This window comes from Canis lupus, chromosome 27, assembly GCF_048164855.1.
Source record: "Canis lupus baileyi chromosome 27, mCanLup2.hap1, whole genome shotgun sequence".
Taxonomy (NCBI): Eukaryota; Metazoa; Chordata; class Mammalia; order Carnivora; family Canidae; genus Canis; species Canis lupus.
Window position 1 is genome coordinate 16,980,373 of NC_132864.1, and position 20,767 is coordinate 17,001,139.

The 20,767-nt window shown below is 56.2% G+C and overlaps 1 protein-coding gene and 1 long non-coding RNA gene across 2 annotated transcripts in view; one reads left to right on the forward strand and one right to left on the reverse strand.

The window, feature by feature from the left end:
- The window catches only part of DTX1 (deltex E3 ubiquitin ligase 1), a 35,483-nt gene continuing 14,716 nt past the window's right edge, over positions 1 to 20,767 (forward strand). Inside the window, exons 1-3 of the mRNA XM_072802604.1 lie at positions 1 to 189; positions 712 to 1,698; positions 18,649 to 19,342. Of these exons, the coding sequence (XP_072658705.1) occupies positions 1,440 to 1,698; positions 18,649 to 19,342 (953 nt within the window). The 5' untranslated portion in view covers positions 1 to 189; positions 712 to 1,439. The remainder of the gene's footprint in view (positions 190 to 711; positions 1,699 to 18,648; positions 19,343 to 20,767) is intronic.
- Positions 4,806 to 13,892, reverse strand: LOC140619331 (uncharacterized). Its single transcript, XR_012019216.1, has 5 exons — positions 12,998 to 13,892; positions 9,783 to 9,869; positions 9,491 to 9,596; positions 8,986 to 9,060; positions 4,806 to 7,824 (listed from the first exon to the last, which is right to left on the reverse strand). It is a non-coding gene; the product is annotated as an uncharacterized lncRNA (long non-coding RNA).

A 20,767-nucleotide genomic window follows, 5' to 3' on the forward strand; every position in this document is an offset into this window, starting at 1 on the left:
GCGTCCGTCGGTCGGCGGGGCAGTCTGTCCGCGCGCGGAAAGCCCAGCGCCCCGGCGTGCGGCGGCCGCGGGGCCTGGGAGGGACAGGGCGCGGAGGCGGGACCGCAGCTCCCTCCCACTCCGGGGGGAGCCCAGGAGGCGGCGGTGCTGGAGCGCCAGCGGAGAAGGAGGCAGCACAGCGGAGAGGCGGTGAGAGCGCGGGGTGCTGAGGGACCCCACCCCCGACTCCTGCAGGGGGCCGGCGCGCGCTCGGGGAGGTCTGGGCTGGGGAGGGGGCGCTGGTACCCCCAGAGCGGGAGGCAGCGACGACCCGGCTCTCGGCTTCGCCTCCTCGGTGACGCGACCCCCGAGGGGCCCTGGGCCGCGCCTGCAGCGCCGCGCATCCTCGCACATCCCCGCGCATCCCCGCGCATCCCCGCGCATCCCCGCGCACCCTGCATCCCGGCCCGGGCGCGGGCCCCGGGGACGGGAACGCTCGGGGAGCTGAGGAGGGGGCGCCGCGGGCGAGGAGCCTCGGAAAACCGCGCCCCCGGCCCCAGCCCGCCCTTCGGGCCTGCCCTCAGGGAACGCGGGCGGCGACCCCCTGAAGCCCCCCTCGCCGGCCCCCCCATCGGTGCCCCATTGTTCTCAGCCGCTCGCTCTCCCGGGAAGGGGGAGGGGGTGCTGCGCTCTCCTCTTAAAGGGCCCTCTCCGCTTCTTGTCTCCCGGCAGGTCGCGAGCACGAGTGGGGTGGGGCGTGCCCACGGGCCCCCGCCCCCCTCGTCCCCCCGCCCAGCTCCGAAGCCGCAGCCCGGCGGGCGGGCCAGGGGTACGCGGCGCACCCTCCCCGGTGCGATCTTCAGCCACCCAGGCCTACCGGGACGCCGCGCGGAGCGGGGACGAGGGGGACTGGGACGCCCCCTTGAGCAGGAGCCGTCGGAGGGGCGGGCCCGAGGCCGGCGAGCAGCCCCGTTGGAGCCGGGCGCAGGGGCTGGGACGCAGCTGGAGCGCAGAGGGCCGGCGGGGCGCCGCAGAGCCAGCAGGCTGCCCGGGCCTCCTGGGTGACAGGCCCTGCGGGGCCGCCTGGGAAGAAGTGACTGGAGACCAGCTGGAAAGAGACGACCTAGAGTAGGGGCGGCTGCCGTACTCCCTCTCCCGAGCCGAGGCAGCCAAGGAATTTAGAGCAGCGTTTCCCCAGTCATAAAAAAGACACTTGCTTTCCAGAGCAGCACCTTCGCCCAGACATTGCTGGGGGGAGGGGTCCTTGGAGCCCGGAGCACCACCCCACACTCCCTTGACTGAGGCCTCTGGGCCTCGGAGAGGACCCGAGTTAGAAAGGAAGCAGCGGTTGGCTTCTTGCTGCCCCCGAGGGGAGAGGACGTTCCCTGCCCGTCCCCAGGCCCAGAAGGAGCTGGGCCAGTAAGAGTGGGGCCCTGGCCCCTGAGGCTGCAGCAGCGGCCATGTCAAGGCCAGGCCAGGGTGTGATGATGCCGGTGAGCGGGCTGGGCTTCCCACCGCAGAATGTGGCCCGGGTGGTAGTGTGGGAGTGGCTAAATGAGCACAGCCGCTGGCGGCCTTACACGGCCACCGTGTGCCACCACATCGAGAATGTGCTCAAAGAGGACGCCCGCGGTTCCGTGGTCCTGGGGCAGGTGGATGCCCAGCTGGTGCCCTACATCATCGACCTGCAGTCCATGCACCAGTTTCGCCAGGATACAGGTGAGCAGACTCGTCCCCACCCCACCCCACCTCACCTCACCTGTCGGGCCAGGCTGAGACTGAGACAGACCATGACTAGCACACCACCACCCTTCATGGCGGGATGCTAAAATCCCTGCAGCATTCCCGAGGAGGGAGACTGGAACTGCAGGGAGGCTGGTGTGCTGGTCCAACCTTGCTCGGCTCCCAAAAAGGGCAGCCTAGCCTAGTCCAGCTGAAGACTTGGGTTCCAGTGCAGCCTTTTGTATTAGTTGTAGGACCTTAGGTGAGTCACATCACCTCTCTCAGCCTCAGCTTCCTTATCTGTAAAATCGGTGGGTCAGTGTCTCTCACAACTGTGTGAGGATTAGATGAAATTGTGCGCACTGAGCGAGCACAGGACCTAGAAAAGCATTAGCACTCAGGAACGGGGCTTTCCATGCACTTTCTCATTTGACTCTGTTCCAGCAATCACAGACACAAAGTCTTATTATTGAATAATAATTATTATTATCATTATTGTTAGTCCCATTTTACAGATAAAGAAACTGAGTCTCGCAGAAACAGATCATTTAAACTCAGAGCCGGGATTTAAGACCAGGTGATTGAATTCGAGAGCCAGTGCTCTTGACTGGTTTCCTGCAGTGGCTCCAGATGTTGGTGGTATTGGGATGGTGTGGTGGGGGTGATGGTGGGGTCAGTGTTGGTAGTGTTGCCAATGGTAGTGTTGATTGTGGAATTGGTGGTGGTGGCATTGATGGTTGTGCTGGTGGTTTTCATGGGGGGGGGGTTGTTGTGGTGGGGCAGTAATGATGGAGAGAATGAGGTTGGTGGCATTCGTAGTGGCTGTGTGATAGGTGATGATAGTGATAAAGATGGTGAGATCCACGCTCAGCATTCATGTTCTGGAAGCATGCCATCGCTGTGGAGATCTCTCTGAGTCATTGTTGCTCGGTGGTCTTTGACAAGCTTGGTGGGCAGTGGGGGATGGTGAGTGCATGCCTCAAGGAAGCTGCCAAAGAATCCTTGGCACGTTTGAACCCAAGGATCAGCTGATGGAGGTTTGGGGGAGTTCCTGTGAATCCCTGGTTGAACTGCCTGTAACAGCCTTGGAGATAGTAGGTCACTTCCCTGCTCTCTAGAGCTGTTCCGTACGGTAGCCACCAACTACATGTGGCTATTTAAATTCACATCAGTTAAAATTTAGTAAATTTTAACATTCAGTCCCTCAGTCCCATTATTGCCCCATTTCAAGTGGGGCAATAGCCACATGTGTCTCACAGCTACCATATTGGACAGCACAGATCCAGAACACTGCCCTTATCACAGAAAGTTCTAGGAGACAGCTATGCTCTAGAACATTGCTTGGTGCCTACCGATTGGTCACCAAGTGTGGAAACACAGATGAATTCATAATACATGGTTTTAGTATATCTGTTTCCATAATTCCAGGCACTGGTCGCAGTCACTGGTGGTGCCAGGCATCCATTCATACTACCACACAATCATTTATTGATCTCGCTGTGTGTCAGACCCTGTGCTCAGCACTAGAAAAATGCATGGAACAAGACAGGCAGGGTCCTGAATAGAGGTTTGCTGGAGGACCTACACTAGAGGACCTACACTGCAGGTCCCAGGGAGCAAACAGACACATAATGCACAGATAATCAGTTGCAGGTAGGAGAACATGCAATAAACCTGGTGAAGGGGTGGTGACGGAAGGTTAATCTGAGGAAGTGATGCGTGAATGGAGATCTGAAGAATGAGTGAAGGGAGTAGTGTTCCAGGCAGAGGGAACAGCCTGTGAAAGGCTCTGTGGCAGAAAGGAGCAGAGTACATTCAAGCCCACTGTGTTTAGAGTGCAGTGAATGAGAAGGTGGTGCAAGATGAGACTGGAGCAGAGCTTGAACAGTCAGGAGAAGGGCTTTGAATTTGCTCACGACTGTAGAGAAAATCACCATTGAAGCCTCCTGCCCATTCTTCCAGAGAGGCACTGAGTCCCTGATAGAAAAGTGAGAAATGATAGGCATCCCTTGCCCTATTCATCTGGTTTATCCCCAAACCTTCTCTGGCGCAGGGCAGGGGTCTGACATCAGGAGGAGGTGGGTTTCTCTTTGGCTTGGTGTTTGGCTTTCCGCAGGTTGAGAACTAGCACTGGGTATGAACGTGTTCCAGGGCCTGGCTTGGAGTGTGGTCCTTAGAGGGAGGGGTAGCCCCATCCAAGGCTGCCAAGTTGGCCACTCAGTCTTTGATCCCCTTTCGGTCCCCTCTTTTCTCCTAGCACCCCCACTTCGGCTCCTAGCTCCCCAAACTGTCTCCATTTCCCCCTCCAATAGTCCCCTTACTCTCCATGGCACCCCTCTCAGGATTCAGCCTTGCCGAATCCCCCAGTTCTCTGCACCTCCTCCCCAGAGCTGTTCACCCACACCTGCCCCCTGTTAGCCGGAAAAGGGAAAAAAACACTTATCACTCAACAGGCTGCTGGGAGTCTGCCAAGACCCCCCAGCGAGGGAGGAAGGCCTGGAAACCTATGGGGTGGAGGGTGGGTCACCTTGGTTGTGGAACAGTGTTGGAGGGAGGGGCTAAACGCCTCCCCACCAGACATGTTATGGTGTGCTCCCTGCCTCTCCCAGAAGTAAGACAGTGACGTCTTGTTCTCACTGTTTATGGTCCAGGGGAGAGCCTCAAGCTGGTATCCTTAGCTCTCTGTGCCTCAGTTTACACATTTATGAAATGAGCAAGAGTTTTGCCTTGCTAGTAGGTGGTTGGGTTGATGGGGAGAACCAAGCCTGTTGTTTTATCCCGCAAACATTGACTAATCACCCACCATGTGCCTCGCATGTATTAAACACTATGGATGCACAGGAGATGGGTAGGAAATGCTAAATCTTGAAAAGATTATGATTCTCTCTCTCTCTCACTCTGTCACACACACACACACACACACACACACACACATGATACAATATACAGTTAGAAAACCCAAAGCTCACATATATGTACTGAAATGAACACAGCTCCTATATTGATTTTCTAATTGTAAAATTCTTCTTCATCTTTTTTTTCCTTAAAGATTGTGTTTGTTTGTTTATTTATTTATTTATTTATTTATTCATAAGAGACACAAACAGAGAGGCAGAGACAGAGGCAGAAGAAGAAGCAGGCTCCATGCAGGGAGCCTGATGTGGGACTCGATCCCAGGATCATGACCTGAGCTGAAGGCAGACGCTCAACCACTGAGCCACTCAGGTGTCCCTAATAGTAAAATTTTTAAAAAAGATTTTATTTATTTATTTATGAGAGACACAGGGAAAGAGGCAGAGACACAGGCAGAGGGAGAAGCAGGCTCCATGCAGGGAGCCCGATGTGGGACTCGATCCCAGAACTCGGGATCACGCCCTGAGCCAAAAGCAGACGCTCAACCACTGGGCCACCCAGGCGCCCCTAATTGTAAAAATCTTGATAAGCTCACTGAAGCTGGACTTTAACTTGTTCTGGGGGGAAGTAGTAGCTGCCCCAGCTTTGCTAGTGCCCTAACACTGGAGCTGACAGCCTTTCTGATAAGGTCAGATAGTAAATATCTTAGCCCCTTATGGGCCATACTGTCTCTGTTGTAAGTGCTCACTTCTGCAATTGCAGTATAAAAGTAGCCACAGATGGTGAGCAAATGAGCACATGTGGCCATGTTCTAATAAAGCTAGTTGTGGACACTAAAATTTGAATGGATAGAATTTTCACAAGTCATGAAATATTCTTTTTTTTTTCCAACTATTTAAAAATGTAAAAGCCACTACTTAGCTCAGGAGCTGTGCAAAAGCAGGCAGTGGGCAGATGTGGCTCGTGGGCTAGGATTCACCAACCCCTGCTCCCTTGTGTTCTTAACCTGCCCCGGAGGTGAGACAGCCACAGCCTGCCCGGCACAGCATATACTGAGCCACACACTTCGTGGTGTGCACCAGAGCGCGTATGCGTGTGCATACATGTGCCCGGCACCAACCCGCTTGTATGCCACGGACACACGCATACCCTATCTCTGTGCCTGTCACACATCCAGCGGAAGGAAGCCCAGGTGTCAGGCTCGGACCACAGGAGAGGGGTCAGGCCCGGTCCCATGGGGGCTTCTGTTTGTTCAGCTGGTGTCCGCTCACCTCTTCCCTGCTGGACTGTTTTCATCTCTCCCCATGGAAGGTGGGGTTCCCTTTGAAGCTCTGCAGGCCCAGAGCCCACGTGTAGGGGGAATGCCGTGACCCTGGAACCACGTGATGTGAGATCCCTCGCAGGGGTGTCCCAGGCATAGGGCTGGAAGCCAGAGTCAGAGGTAGGCGAGGGATACGTCAGGTGCCCCTTCACTGGTGCGTGCTCGGCAATATCATGAGCTGCTTCTTGCTGCTTCCCCAAAGCTTTCCTCATCTTCCTTGGGCTTGAGCTCCCCCTACCACAGGCAAGTCAAGATTTCACGAGTGGGAAACCAAGGTCAATGGGTTTGCCTGGGTGGGTGCAGCAACTGGGGGCAGAGCTGGACCTGGGAGCCACGGTGGCCTTCAGGGAGAGGAGGTGGCTCCCACTAGCAGTGGGGAGATCATTTGGGAACCACTTTCTGCCTCCCTTGCAAGGCCATAACTTCCCTGAAGATAACTGCCTCCCATCCTGCTGTTGGGGCCTCACGAGCCTGGATTTTCCTCCTGGACTCACATGGCGGGGGATAGAGGGACAGGCCACCTTTCTGACTTGGTGTCTCCCATTCACTTCTCCCTCTGCTGCTAGAGTGACTTAGGGCAGCCCATTCTGTAGATGGGACAGCTGAGGCCAGGAGAGGCCAGGCCAGGGACCATCCACAACTGCTGTCCCCCAGGCTCGAAGCAGGCTGCACCAGCACTCCCAAACCTCAGGGCTGGAGTGACAGGGGGTGGCTAATTTTAGTGTCTCCCAAGCCTACATCATTCATTCTCCAGGTAGCTTGGGCTCCACATGGCCCTGGTCACTGCCCTTACAGGAATTTCCTGTCTGGCACAGCCATCACCAGGCATCTAAATTCTGGTGAGAATTTAGACCCCTAGGCAGGACATTGTTACAGATAGAGAGACTGAGGCCCAGGGATAGTGACTTGCCCAAAGGTCACACAGCCATTCAGTCCCCAGCTGGAATCCAGGCCTCTCAGACAAGTCTCAGGGATGGAGAACAAGGTGACATTTGGTACTGGGCTGAGAGTCTCCTCCCTCTTCTCCCAGAGAAGGGTGCTCTGTTGGGGCTTGTTGTCAGGGTCTTTACCAAGGCAGGAACGGCCTCTGCAACCCCAGAGGCCTCTGGGACCAGCTCCCTAGTTACAGGACCCCTTGGGACCTTCTCCCAGCCAATCTGGAAGGCTCCTGCAGCTGGGCTTACCAGCAGAGGCAAGAAGGATGATGTGTATTTGGGCAGGGAGGGGTCTGTCCCATGGTGGCAACAGGTCCAACTGATCCATTCATGGCTGTCTCCCACTACCACCTGTTACACTGCCTACATTTCCACCACTTTTGGCCTCTGGCTGCTTTTCTGGCTCCAAGAGCCTCTTCTGATAACGTAAACTCATTTTCACTTTTATTTGACAGTTCAGGGGTTCCTACTCAGTGACAGGCACCGGGCCGGGTCTTGGGGACTCAGAGAGAGGAACACGACCCTCGCCAGGTTGATCTCAGAGTCTGGTAAAGTCAAAGGCAGATACGTAGTATGGGAATAGCAGTTGAACGCTCTGACTCAGACAGAGAGCCAAATTCCAGCTTGGCCTTTTGCTGGCTGTGTGTGACCATGGCCAAACTCCCTAACCTCCGGAAGCCTCCGTCCTCTCCTCTGTGGGAATGACAATAGTCCAATAGTCCCTACCAGAGGGGTATCATGAGGATTAAATGAAATAATATAGGGAAAAGCACGAAGGCTATTACTTTGCACATAGTTATCACTCGTGCTCAACTAGGAAAAACATCGAAATGCTCCATAGGAGAGGTGCAAGTTGCCTTCAGCCAGGTGAAGGTGAAGTGGGCACTGTGAGCCTGGGGGCTCGGAGAGAGAGGACTCCCTTGAGACAAGTTCTGTTTGAGGAACACTTCCAGGTGGAGGGAGCAGCATCAGCATGTCCTGGATGAGACCTCAGGCCCAGGTAGAAGAGGTAGGCTGTGACAGAAGAGAGGAGGGGGTCAGGGAGGCGTCTTGGGTCCCATCACAGGGCTGCCAGCTGCTGCCCTTTAGCGGACGGTCCCAGGGGGCCCAGAGCCATGCTGCAGGACCAGCCTCGTTAATCACAGGCCCTTGGAGGCCAGAGCTGAAACAGGCTGGGTGGGGGCTGACACAGGCACATCCTTACCGTCCTTCGGGCTCCCTCTGCCCAGCCAGTAGGCATCACCTCATTTTTCACACAGCAAAGCTGAGGCTCAGAGGGTGGGGAGCACCCACCTGAGCTAGGAAGAGGTAGGTGGGACGTTCAGATCCAGGTCTGCAGCACCCACCTAGTGCCAGGCCTGGCAGCCCCAGCACCTTGGACAGCGCTGCCAGCGCCCCGCCCATACCTGCAGGGGCTTGGGGTGTGGTGGGGGGATCCTGGGTCAGATCCTCCTCACAGCCAGCCCTTTCCCCCTCCTCTCCTGTCCCCTGCCCCTCCTTCTCCCCTCTCTATCCTTCCCTGCTTTCACCCAACCTCCCAGCCTCCTCCTTCTAAGGTTGCTGTGGAGTCTGACCCAGAGGTGAGGGAGGTGGTGAGTGCCGTGGTGGGGGCAGGGGACTGATCTGCTATTACAGTAAGGTGGAGTCCGGGCGTGATACAGGCGGTGGTGTGGTAGTGTCGGGGAGAATCATAGTGGCTGTCGTGGTGGGGACAGAGGACAGTAGGGGTTCCATGGGGGGTCAGGGGTGGAGGGTGGAAAGAAGATAATGAGGAGTGAAGGAGAAGGTACAGGAGTTCTGATGGGGAGGTGACAGAACACATGACTGGAGGCTAATGAGGAGGGGTCAGGGTGGGGAGGCGATGGGGTGGGACTGGTCATAGCTGTGGTGCCCACTCAGGCCCTGGGTGGTGGGGTCCCTAGTTCCCGTCCCCAGTGTAGTGGAGTTCTCAGGGTGTGGAGGGTGCCCTGGGGCTTCCCCAGCTCCCCTCCCCTAACATCCACGTCTCCCGGGGCCTCCCTCCTCCCACTAACTCCTGCATCACACCCCAGGGTAGCCTCTCCCAGGACAGCCTCCAGGCCCCAAGACAGTCATCCCCCCACTACATAGCCCACACAGCCTCTGATTGACACTGATACCCTCTCCGGTCCCCGGCTGCCCCTGGCCAATACCCACTGAGGACATGGGGTCCAAAACCTGGAACTGGCTGCTTCAGGGAGTGTTGCTGGTGAGGCCCAGGCTCCAGGTTCCCTATAGGTCAGGAGAGGAGGGGCAGGCCTGTGGCTTTGAATAAACAGCACTCCCTCCCCAGCCTCCCTTCCTCCTCTCTAATGTGGACCCAACAGCAGCACCTATCTCGAGGGATTGTAGTTAGTATTAATTCCTTCATTCATGCAGCAGGAATGTCATGAGCACCTGCTATGTGTCAGGCACTGTCCTAGGCTCTGAGGCTGCAGCAGTGAACAGGACAGACAAACCCCTGCCCTCAGGGCCCTTTTATCTGGTGTGATCCAGGAGGCCAGGCACCAAGGAGGTCCCAGGGTGTGGGGCTATTCATGACCTTGGGGCCCCACGAGCTACCAGGTTGAGGACTCAGTTTCCTCTGGATCCTGTGTGGCTGTCACCCAGATCTGCTACCCTGGCTAAGCTCCTCTCCCTCTCTGGGCTCCTCCCCTTGTACCTCTGGAGCTGCTCCAGGCTGCTACCTCCACCTGCCCTGGCAGTAGTAGCAGGCCGATGATGGGGTATGGGAGGGAGTCTGGCACCTGGCCCTGGAGCTGAATGCCCTGAAATGCAGAACAAAGGACAAGACAATCAAAGGAGGCAGTGCTGGCGGCCAGGACAGTCCTGGCAGCAGCTGCAGCATAGCCACCTCTCCTCCCGGTGACAGGCTGTGCCCCACCACTGCTGAGCCTCTGTCCCCTCTTCTTCCAACTGCAAGCAGAACACACCAGAGGAAGCATACAATTTACCTGAAATCACACCATTATGGGGCTCTCCTTGGCTCCTCTCTCCTGGAGAATGAAGGTTCATTCATGCCAATGTCTAGTCACCTGGTCCTGTGGAAGTAACAGAAGGGGTTGAGTTCAAGATCTGCATCTAATTTCTTTTTTTTTTAATTTTTATTTATTTATTCATGAGAGACACACGGGGGGGGGGGTGCACACAGACACAGGCAGAGGGAGAAGCAGGCTCCATGCAGGGAGCCTGACGTGGGACTCGATCCCTGGTCTCTAGGATCAGGCCCTGGGCTGAAGGCGGCATTAAACCGCCTAGCCACCTGGGCTGCCCTGCATCTAATTTCTATGTGTTTTGGGCCACGTCCTTTTTCTTTCTGGGGCCCAGTTTCCCCATTTTGACAGAGGCTGAAAATTCAGATGCCTACAGAGCCTCAGCAGCTAACAGAAGTGTGTGCAGGGGCTGGGAAGGCAAAGGTTTTCATCTTGCTGCTCTCTAGTGCTTGGTACACAGTAGGTGCTCAATAAATACTTGAAATCGTGCATGTGGTGGCCGTGACTCAGTTTCTGCTAACGGTTGCCAAGGAGGCCAGTGCCTGCAGCCACATCTTTGGATATTTTGGGATTTTTGAAATCCAGACTTGAGTGAGTCTACCCCAGTTTTTGAATGCTGGTCATTTTTAAAAATGTAATATAGCATGCAGATGAGAACAAACTCCCTTCCACCACTAACTTGCCATCTCCAAGCTAGTCATTTGTAGCACTCACTTAGGTTCACTCATATATTTGGTCCTTCTTTCCTTCATTCAGCCAGCATTCTCCAAGTGCCAATCCCTGTGATCCAGGCTGTCAGGGGATGCTAAGGTGGCTGAAAGCCAGACCAACTTTTGAGAGGCTCCCAGGCTGGAGGGAACACAGCCTCAATATTTTAGTGAGCTGTGTGCTTTAACGGGGATACTGCAAGTGCAAGGTGCTATGGGAGCCCCAAGAAGGGTGTGATTCTCCCTAAGGATGGCAAAGAAAATTCAGCTCAGTGCTTGAGCTGAACCTGGGAGATTGCTTGGGAACTCAGCAGGGAGGAGAATGGGGCAGGTGGATGGAATGCCACAGGGAGCGGCATGTGCAAATACACAGAGGCATAGGCATGCAGTGTGTTCAGAAAATAACTAGAAGCTTGGTGTGGTTAGAGTGTGAGGCTGTACAGACAGCTTGTGATTCCTAAGGGCACTAGGGAGCTACTGATGGGTATTGGGCACAGGAGTGATGTGGTCAGACTTGAGTTTGGCTCTGGCTGCCACCTGAGGATGCCCTGCAGGGTGCAGAGGGTGGAAGCTGGGACACAGGGCAGAGGCTACTACAGTAGTCAAGCCAGCAATAATGGTGGCTTGGACCGGGCTGGTGGCGGTGGAAGTGGGTAGAAGTTCAGATCTGTCTGGGTGATATCTTGGCTTAATAGCTTAGTAGCTGTGTGATTTGGGGCAAGTCATGTCACCTCTTTGTGCTACAGCATTTGGACCATGCAATGATGCTAACGTACCATTCTGTAGAGCATTGTGGGGACTGAGAGTTGGCATATGAGAAGCACTTAGAACAGACTCTGGTGCGTAGTAGGTCCTCTGTGGGCATTTACTACTATCATTAAGGGTATTTCAGAGATGAGGAAAGAGAGGCTCAGAGCAGCCAGGTCAGCTGCCCAGGGCCACACAGGAGACGGAGACTGTCTGTTTTTTCTATTCCCTACCCCCTCATTTCCCACTTGTAGCTGTCACTGCTGTGCCAGGGGGCAGAACCCAAGTGTGCCAGAAACCAGGTGACCGAGAAGCCCCACACGCAGCCCATAAAGTGGGCACAGCCAGCTGCCAGCTGCCAGGAGCCTCTGGGGCGAGGGCCTTTCAAAACCCATTTAAAGGCAGTAGCCTATCCAGTACCACGCAGCCCCTCAGCCCAGCCCGGCCCGGCCCTCCCCTCCCCACCCTCCCCACTGCCCTGGACTGGCTGCCAGCCGACCCTGGGGAGCCTGGGCCAGCTTCAAATGTGCAGAAACCACTAATGGGCCACGGCTCTGCCTGACGAGTCCCCTGGGAGAGTTTGAAGGCAAACAGAATGCTGCGGGATTATTGATCACAGGGCAGGGGGGTGGGGGAGACGTGCCCTGGGGGCCACAGCCTGCCAGTCAAATCCCAGCCAGGCCCCTGCCTTATAGCCACACTTCCTCATCTCCTCAAGGAGCCTGACTTGCCCCATCTTCCAAATGGGGCTAGTACCTGTAAGGCGATGTGGAGACTGGGTGGCGCACATAAACCCCTGACCCTGTGCTGGGGGTGCTCCTGTGCTGGGGGTCGAGCACAGGAGCAGTCGATAAATCGAGATGGTTGTAGCTGTTGCTGCTGCTGTCAGAGGGCGTTGGCCAGCCATGCAGACAGGCACTGGGGATTAAGGGAGAGAACTTCTATTCTGGAAGGTCAAATAGGCTGGAGCCTCAGCCGTGTGCCTTGCCCGACCTCCATGCCTCGGTGTCCTCCTCCGGAAAATGGTCTAGTGGGAGTAGAGCAGAGCGGTGAAGGGGACAGCGATGGGAGCCAGGCAACCAGGCATGGGGTCTGGCTAGACCACTTGCTCACATGTAACCTTGGACATGTTCCTAAACCACTGTCTGTCTCCGTTTCCTTGCCCCTAAAATAGGGTAATAATTTCCCTATCTCATTAGGCTGTCATGAGGATTACAGGAGTTTACATGAACCTAAGCCAAGAAGTGTGTTCTCTGGGAGCTGTTGGTGTTATGATTACTTCTGGGTTGGTGGAGGAGTCAGCTACCCTAAAGTCCCTCACTGAGGCCCGGCATCTAGTGGGTGCTCGGCTCATGCTCAATCCACTGCCCAGTGTCCGGCCACAGGCCTCAGCCTGCAGCAGGACTCCCTCCACCTGACAGGAAGTCCCATGACCACCTCCCACGGGGCCCTCCTTCCCATTGGGGTCTGGGTGCCCCCCAAACTGAGATCACTTCCCGGCAGGAAGCCACCCCCAGAGGGAGTGCTTCCTTGCTGGCCATTGGGGCTGGCTCAGTCCAGGGGGAGGAGCCTTTTGGAGGCTGAGGGGCAGGCAGGAGGGCATGGGGCCCTCTCTTCTCTATAGTCAACTTCTTCTTAATGCCAAAACCTGGGTGCTTAGACACCACACAGCCCACCTCCAGGAAGGGGGTCAGATCAGCACCACATTCTCAGGGCACAAACCTCTTACAGCTAAACACAGAGAGCAAAGCTTAGGTAGTGACTTCCTCGTCGCTGGAGGTATCCTAGGCGAGGCTGCCGCTTAGCTGGGTTGAAACCCTGAGAACTGGTACCACATGGCCTTTCCTTTACTCCACGAATGGAGCATCAGTCCCAGCTGTCCCAAGGTTTCACTTCACTGGGCCTCAGTTGCCTCATCTGTAAGACAGGAATAATTCTGGTCCCTCCCTGGAAGGAACCGTGTGCAAGGAGAAATGAGTTAGTAAAGAAAAGTGCCAAGCACAGCATCTGGCACACAGTGGGTGCTCAGTAAATGCTCGCTGTAGCTACTGTCTGCCCCCTCGTCTCTCCTCCTGGCTCTACCTTGTCTCTTGGCTTCACCTCTTGTTCTCTCTGACTCTCCGTGACTATGTCAGTCTCTAGGTCTGGGCTTTGTTTCTTCGTGTCTCTCCCACGTGCTCCCCGTGCTGCCCCCAGCTCTCCTGGTACCTGCCACAACATCTCCCATTTTGATCTTGGCTTCCCTTTGGCAGTCTCTCTGTGCCTGTGTGTCTCTCTGCACCCCTCTCTACCTATCTCTCACTCCCCACCATGTTTCCATCTCTCTCCTTGTCTCTGCCCCAGGCGGGAACCACTCAACTGGCTGTAGTGGCTGAGGCTGCGGCCACCCCCACGCCCGGTCTCAGCGGGCCCAGCTCCTGAAATCTTCCAGCTGACATTTGGCCAAAGCTCCTTTTGCCTCGGTTCAGCTGGAACAAGATTGAAATTTTTCAACCAAACATTCTTAAGAAACAAAGGGGAGTTTAGGGGACAGACAACAAAAGTAGACACACAAAAACAGGCCCAGAAGCGGTCTGTGCTTGTCACAGGTTCCTAAGTGCCACAGGGGGAGTACGTACCACTGTGGTCCGTGCGCTGGGTACCCTGGATGCCCGAGAGGGAAGTGGTCCTGCTCAGGGACACTCAGCAGAGTGGGTGGGTGAAAAAGACCAGCTGTGTCTCCAGGCCCCCAGTTTCCCAGGCTGAAGAACCTCCAGCCCCATCTTAGACCCATTGTTGTTGCCAAAAATCTAGGCCAAAGCCACTGGGGAGGAGAAGTGCTCCTGCTCCCCTAGAAATCTAAAGATCACAGCCCAGGCATGTCCCCGGGGGAACCAGCTGACCCCCCTCAGCCTGGTCCCCGGCCAGCCGGAGCCCCAAGGTGGATGGAGGGGCAGGCGGGCAGCAGCAGGCATTGCAGGGTGCAGGGCCCAGCAGGGAGCACAGCAGCTGCCCTAATTACTCCAGCTCTCCAGGTTCCAATCTCGTTTCAAAAGGACTCCAGGGACGCAGCCTTTAATAACTACCAGTAAACAGGCAGGAAAATCGATACGTGGTAAATAGAGCCCTGGAGAGAGGGACGCCTGGGCTGGCTGGGCCTGACCTGCTGGGAGGGGTTCGGAGTCCTTTGTCGTGGAGCTGGCCAACACTGGCCTCTGGAGCCCTGTCCCCCCTTCCCCGGGGACCTGTGTGCGCTTTGGCTCCCGCTGCAGTCTCTGCTCCCTCTCCATTGACATCAGCCTCTCCTCCTCCTTTCCACTCCCTCCGAGACCCAACCTGTGCCAAGTAGCTTGCCTGTTTCCGTTGCAGACACCTCCTTTGCGCCAGGCTCTGTGCCTGGTGCTGGGAACGCAGGCATGGGTCCGACCTGGTTCTTGTCCTCCTGAAAGTCATCAACCAGTGAGGGAGATTAAGAACAAAAATGAATCATGACAATGCAAGGACAGTTGTACAGTGTAAAGCTGCACATGCCGGCCATAGCAGCAGAAACAGAAAAGCAAGTCCAGGAAGAGAAGGACACGTGGAGGGTTTTGTTGGATGAATAGGAGTTCACCAAGTGCATAAGGATGGGGAGAGGGGGCATGTGGGTAATGTGTGTAATAATATCAACTGTCCTAGTTAGCATTCATTGAGCACTTACGGGGACCAAGCACTCTGCTGGGCACCTATAACAAGCATCGTCTTGTTTTGTCCTATAGTACTTCTTTGGGGTTTTTATTCATACCCCCATTTTACAGATGAAGACACTGAGGCTTTGTGTGCAGCCAGGATTTGCACATGGCCTGTGAGACTTCTGAGTTGTTTCTCTAAACCACTTCACTGTGCACCTCCCACCTCTGACCCTGCCCTGCCCAGCTCAAAACTTGACACACAGAGGTGGTTAAGTAAAGCAAGTTCCCATCCTTTCCCTTACCATCCAGGGGTTACGCCTTTCAGGTAACAAGGTGCCTTAACCCTCACTAGGAGGCTAATGGTGGTACTTGACACATGTCAGACCTGAAGACCATCTATCACGAGCCCTCATTTTGCAGATGGGCACACAGGCTCTGGGGAGAGAAGACCAGCACTCAGGAGCAGAGAAGGAACAGAATTCAGAAATGTTGCCTCTAATCCCCTCTCAGGCCTGCCCTGGAGGAACAGCATTGTCAAGGAAAAAATCAATATGCACACACTCAATTAAAATGATAAATCAGGCATCAGAATGAGGCAGCCCGGGAGACAGGGCAGCAGAGCGGGGGCGGAGGGGTGTTCATATGATTGGCTTGAACAATATAGGAGTCCAGGGACTCCACCCTCACATGTCTCTCTCGCATCCATGACTACAGCTCTCCGCCTTGATTTTCCCAGCTCTTGGAGTCTGGGCAGTTGACAGGAGGCAGGGGTAGTCCATAGCCCTTGGGATTCTGACAGAATCCAGGAGAGCAGAGCACAAGCTGTTTCAGCCCTGGGTAGGGATCCAAGTGAAGGTCAAGGAGAGTCTATGCTCGGGAGAGAAGCCTGAGCGAGGCGGGGGGGAGGCAGGGGTCTTCAGGAAGGTTCTTGGTGGGTCCCCACCCATCTGGCTGCAGATCCCTCAGCCAGGCACCTTGGGGTTGTGCCAGTTAATAGCAGTAATGCCCTCCACGTTGTGAGGGTCTCCTGCCTGCCAGGCTCTGTGCTTGGCCCTGGGGATACAGCAGTGAGCAAAGCAGTCAAGATCCCTGACCTCTTGGGCTGACAGCCTAATGGGAAGAGACAGCGAATAAAGGAAGTATGCAGATTAATATATCGTATCAGGTAGTGCTGAGTGCCAGGAAGAAAAAGAAAGCCAGGTAAGAGGAGGACAACCGGGACAGCTGTGTTAGAAAGGTGGTCTGGGAAAGTCTTTCTGAAGAGGTGACACTTGAGCAGAGCCCCGAAAGAATGGAGGCAGGAAACCATGAGAACATCTAGGGTCCACTAAGTCATATTCCAGGTGGAGGGAATAGCAGTTGCAAAACCCCAAGGCTGGACAGTGCTTGGAGTGTTGGAGGAACCACAAGGAGACCATGGTAGCTGGAGTGGAGTGAGCCAGAGAGAGGCGGTAGGTAATAAGGCAGAGAGGAAGACGGGATTCTGTAGACTCATGGGACTTGGTAGGAGCTTTGTAGACAATGGGGGCCTCGTAGGTCATAGTGAGGACTTTGACTTTTACTGCAAGTGAGAGGGGAGCCATGGGAGAGTTTTGAGCAGAAGAAAGATGTAATCTGATTTGCCTTAAAAAAAGGTCCCTCTGGCTGCCATGTGGGAAACAGACTACAGATGGTACAGGCAGAAGCAGAGAATAGTCATCAGTCTACTGCAACAGTCCAGGCAGGAGAGAGACAGTGGTTAGACCAGGTGGAATCAATGCAGTGAGAAGTGGTCAGGTCTAGAGTGTATTTGAAGGTAGAGGTGACTGTCTCTACTAATAGACTGGATATAAGGTATGAGATAAGTCAGGGATGAATCCAAGTTTGGGGGCAGGGGTGGTACTGGGGCCCAAGCAGCTGGAAGGATAGAGCTGCCAGCAATCGCAATGAGGAGCACCTCAGGAGGAACAGGTTTAGGGTGGGGAAAGATCAGAGCAGATCTTTTCGCAGGGGGTAGTTTGAGATGCCTGATGGGCCTCCTCAGCAACGTGCCGAGGAGGCAGCTGGCAAGTTTGGCTCTCAGAGGGAGAGGGTGGGTCTGGAAATGATGGAATTTGGAATCATCAGTGATCCTTTTCACAGCCCCACAAGGGGGTTGTGGGGTTGGTGGCTTGTGCCCATTTTAGAGATGAGAAAGCTGAAGCTCAGGGATGTTGAGTCACCACACCACAGGCACAGAGCTGGCAAGTTGGGCAGTGGGACTTGAAGTCTGCCTGCCTCCCTCCCCTGGTGCCCAGCCCAGCCCTTGGGCTCTCTGGCCATTCCCACCCAATCCTCCCCGCAGCTCTGTGCCAGGGAGAGGGGAGCGTCATGGGCTGGCATCACCTTCATTTTTGAGATGAGGCTCCGAGACTAAGGGAGACTGAAGGGACTTACCCACAGTTGAGGAGCAGTCAGGTGTGCCAAATGAACCCAGCAAAGCAATCCCTCCACAGTGGTCCCAAGGCACAGAGCGGGCTAAAGCGTCTGAGAAGTCCTGCAGCCAGGGCCTTGCCTTATCTCTGTTTTCATGCAGGGTTCCAGGGAGCCTCACTCTCAGCACCTAGAGCTTTGGGAAACATGAAGTTGTGGTTGGGAGCAAAACTTTTTTTTTTTAAATGGGGGTGAGAATGCTCACCTGACTGGGGTTTATCAGGTGATTGTGTGCATTCTGAATGTACACTTGGCGTGGAGCCCCCCCCAAAGAGCGGTCAGCAAATATCTGTTCAAGGAAGGCACACGTGAACAAACAGATGAATAAAAAACAAAGGAATTGGTGGGCGAAGGGGGATGGACAGATGGAGGGATGGAAGGAACACAAGAGTGACCAAACTCAAAGACGATCCGAGTCTGAACTACTGAATGCATCCAGACATTCAGCAACTCTCCACTGAGCACCTACTGTGTGCAGGTGCCGGGGATACAGCAGCAGTGAGGAACGTGAAGTCCCTGCCTTGGTGACATTCTAGCGAGAGGAGACAGAAAACAAGATAAATCTGTAAAATAGAACTTATGCCAGATGGAGAAAACCAAGCAGGGATGGAGAGAGAGGAAAGGAAGTATGTGGAGGGGTGGCACATTTTTAAACAGGGTGGCAGTAAGTGAGAGAATGGCTGAATGCATGAATTAAATTAGGGAGTGAGAAGACATGCATCAGGGAGGAGCAGAAGGGATGACTGCGGGCATGGGTGAAGATCCAATGAAAGAATTATTGAATGAAGGAAACCCAGGAAGATATGAATGCAGGAACTAAGGTGGGAAGGAAGGAAGGAAGGAAGGAAGGAAGGAAGGAAGGAAGGAAGGGAGGGAGAAGGAAGGGAGGGAGGGAGGGAGGAAGGAAGGAGGAAGGAAGGAAGGAAGGAAGGAAGGAAGGAAGGAAGGAAGGAAGGAAGGAAGGAAGGAGGGAGGGAGGGAGAAGGAAGGAAGGGAGGGAGGGAGGAAGGAAGGAAGGAAGGAAGGAAGGAAGGAAGGAAGGAAGGAAGGAAGGAAGGAAGGAAGAAGGGAGGGAGGGAGGAGCGAGCCAGTGGGGGAGTGGTTGGGGAAGAGATGAATTCGGGCCTGGGGCTTGAATTGAAGCCCGAGGAGGGAGGGGAGGGGCGAGCAGGAGGCCGGCGTGGCCCGCCCCGCCCCTTCCCGGCCGGTGTGGGGGGTGCTGGGCCCGCACCCCGGCCGCGCGCTCTGACCGCCCTCCCCTTGTGAGCGCAGGCACCATGCGGCCCGTGCGGCGCAACTTCTACGACCCGTCGTCGGCGCCGGGCAAGGGCATCGTGTGGGAGTGGGAGAACGACGGCGGCGCGTGGACGGCCTACGACATGGACATCTGCATCACCATCCAGAACGCCTACGAGAAGCAGCACCCGTGGCTCGACCTCTCGTCGCTCGGCTTCTGCTACCTCATCTACTTCAACAGCATGTCGCAGATGAACCGCCAGACGCGCCGCCGCCGCCGCCTGCGCCGCCGCCTGGACCTGGCCTACCCGCTCACCGTCGGCTCCATCCCCAAGTCGCAGTCGTGGCCCGTGGGCGCCAGCTCGGGCCAGCCCTGCTCGTGCCAGCAGTGCCTGCTGGTCAACAGCACGCGCGCCGCCTCCAACGCCATCCTGGCCTCGCAGCGCCGCAAGGCGCCCCCCGCGCCCCCGCAGCCGCCGCCGCCGCCGCCGGGAGGGCCTCCGGGAGGGCCGCCGGGCGCGCTGGCCGTGCGCCCCAGCGCCACCTTCGCGGGCGCCGCGCTCTGGGCCGCGCCCGCCGCGGGCCCCGCCGAGCCGGCGCCGCCCCCCGGGGCGCCCCCGCGGAGCCCCAGCGCCCCCGGCTGCGCGCCCACCCCGGGGCAGAACAACCTCAACCGGCCCGGGCCCCAGCGCGCCGCCAGCGCGAGCGCACGCGCCTCCATCCCGCCGGGGTAAGACGGGCCCCGGGGGCGCAGGGTGGCTGCCCCCCAGGGCTAGCGGCGCGCGATCCATCGCAGCGACCCCAACAGTCGCGGGCCTGTCTAGCAGGTACCCGCGTTGTGCCAAGCCTTCAGTAAGCCCCCTAACGTGCTCTCGCTGGTTTCCCAACATGCGCGGGGACTCGGTACGAGGTAGGTCCCGGCATCACCCCCAGTTTACAGGCGAGGAAACCAAGCACTGGAGGGTTGGTACATACACCCCCAGGAGCACACAATTCACAAGCGGGGGTGGGGTGGGGTGTCAAAGCGACAGAAATGGAGTATGGAGTGAGCTCCACGTGTATCACTGGCTAAACTGTCTGCCGCGCCTCATTTATTACCTGCCCTCCCCCCCCAACACGGTTCTATCGTGACCGTTGCAGGTGGGGAGGCCCCGGCTGGGAGGGGTGTGTTACCTTCTGACAGTCCCCCAGCTGGAGAGCAGGGATTGGAATTCAGAGGACGAGGATTGCAGAGCGGGTGTTGTGTTGTCTTGGAAGTTTTAGAGGGTTTCCACCCCTCCCCTCCCCAGCCTCTGGCCACCTCCTGCGGAGGCTCCAACCAGCACTGACCCGTTGTTGAGAATATTTCCTCCCTAGGCCGCACCTGAAGTATCGCCGGGACTTTGGGCTAATACTGTGGTTTTCAACCCGCTGCTGAGACTCCCGAGTCACCTGGGGTAGTGGCAGCAGGGGGTGGTGGATAAGAAGTCAGGCACACAGGAGCCAGCCTCCCTGCTCTTGTTCTAGCCAGAGCAGCCCTTTTAGGAATCTCCTGTGAATCGGCTTTCCCCGCACGATTTCACTGAGGAAGGGAACCCTGTCATGCGTCCTACGATCATAGTGAGAGGGTGGAAATCCCCGGGTGAGAGCATTTCCAGGCTCCAGGATAGGGACCCAGCTAGTCTGTCCGCTGCCTGCCCTGGAGCCCTGACTCCCATCAGTCTCAGCTTGAGGGAGTGGGAGTGAGGAGGAGGAGCAAAGCCCTTGACCTTGGGACAGACCAGAAGGGAAATGACCAAGTGGGGTGTGGGTTGTCTCAGGCCCCAGGCAGGCACCAAAAGCCAGCTCTGCTTATATCGCTGTGGCATGATCCAGGGAAGACCAGCAAAGGTCGGCCCTGGATATAACCTTTGAGGTCACCACGTCCAGGCTGCAGAAGGGAAGGGACCCTAAAGCTGGCCACCTTGTCTGGCTTCTGTACCTTTGAAAGTGACTACTTTGGTTTAGATCCCCTCTCAGGCACTTGTGAGTTGTGTTGTCTGGGGAAGGAGCGTCCTTCCCCATCATTGAGCCTCAGCCTCTTCACCTGGAAAAGGGAGGCAGGGTGTCCATTGTGTGGGGACACGATGTACCTGAACACCGTGTCTACTCCTCACAATACTGCCGCAGTGGCACT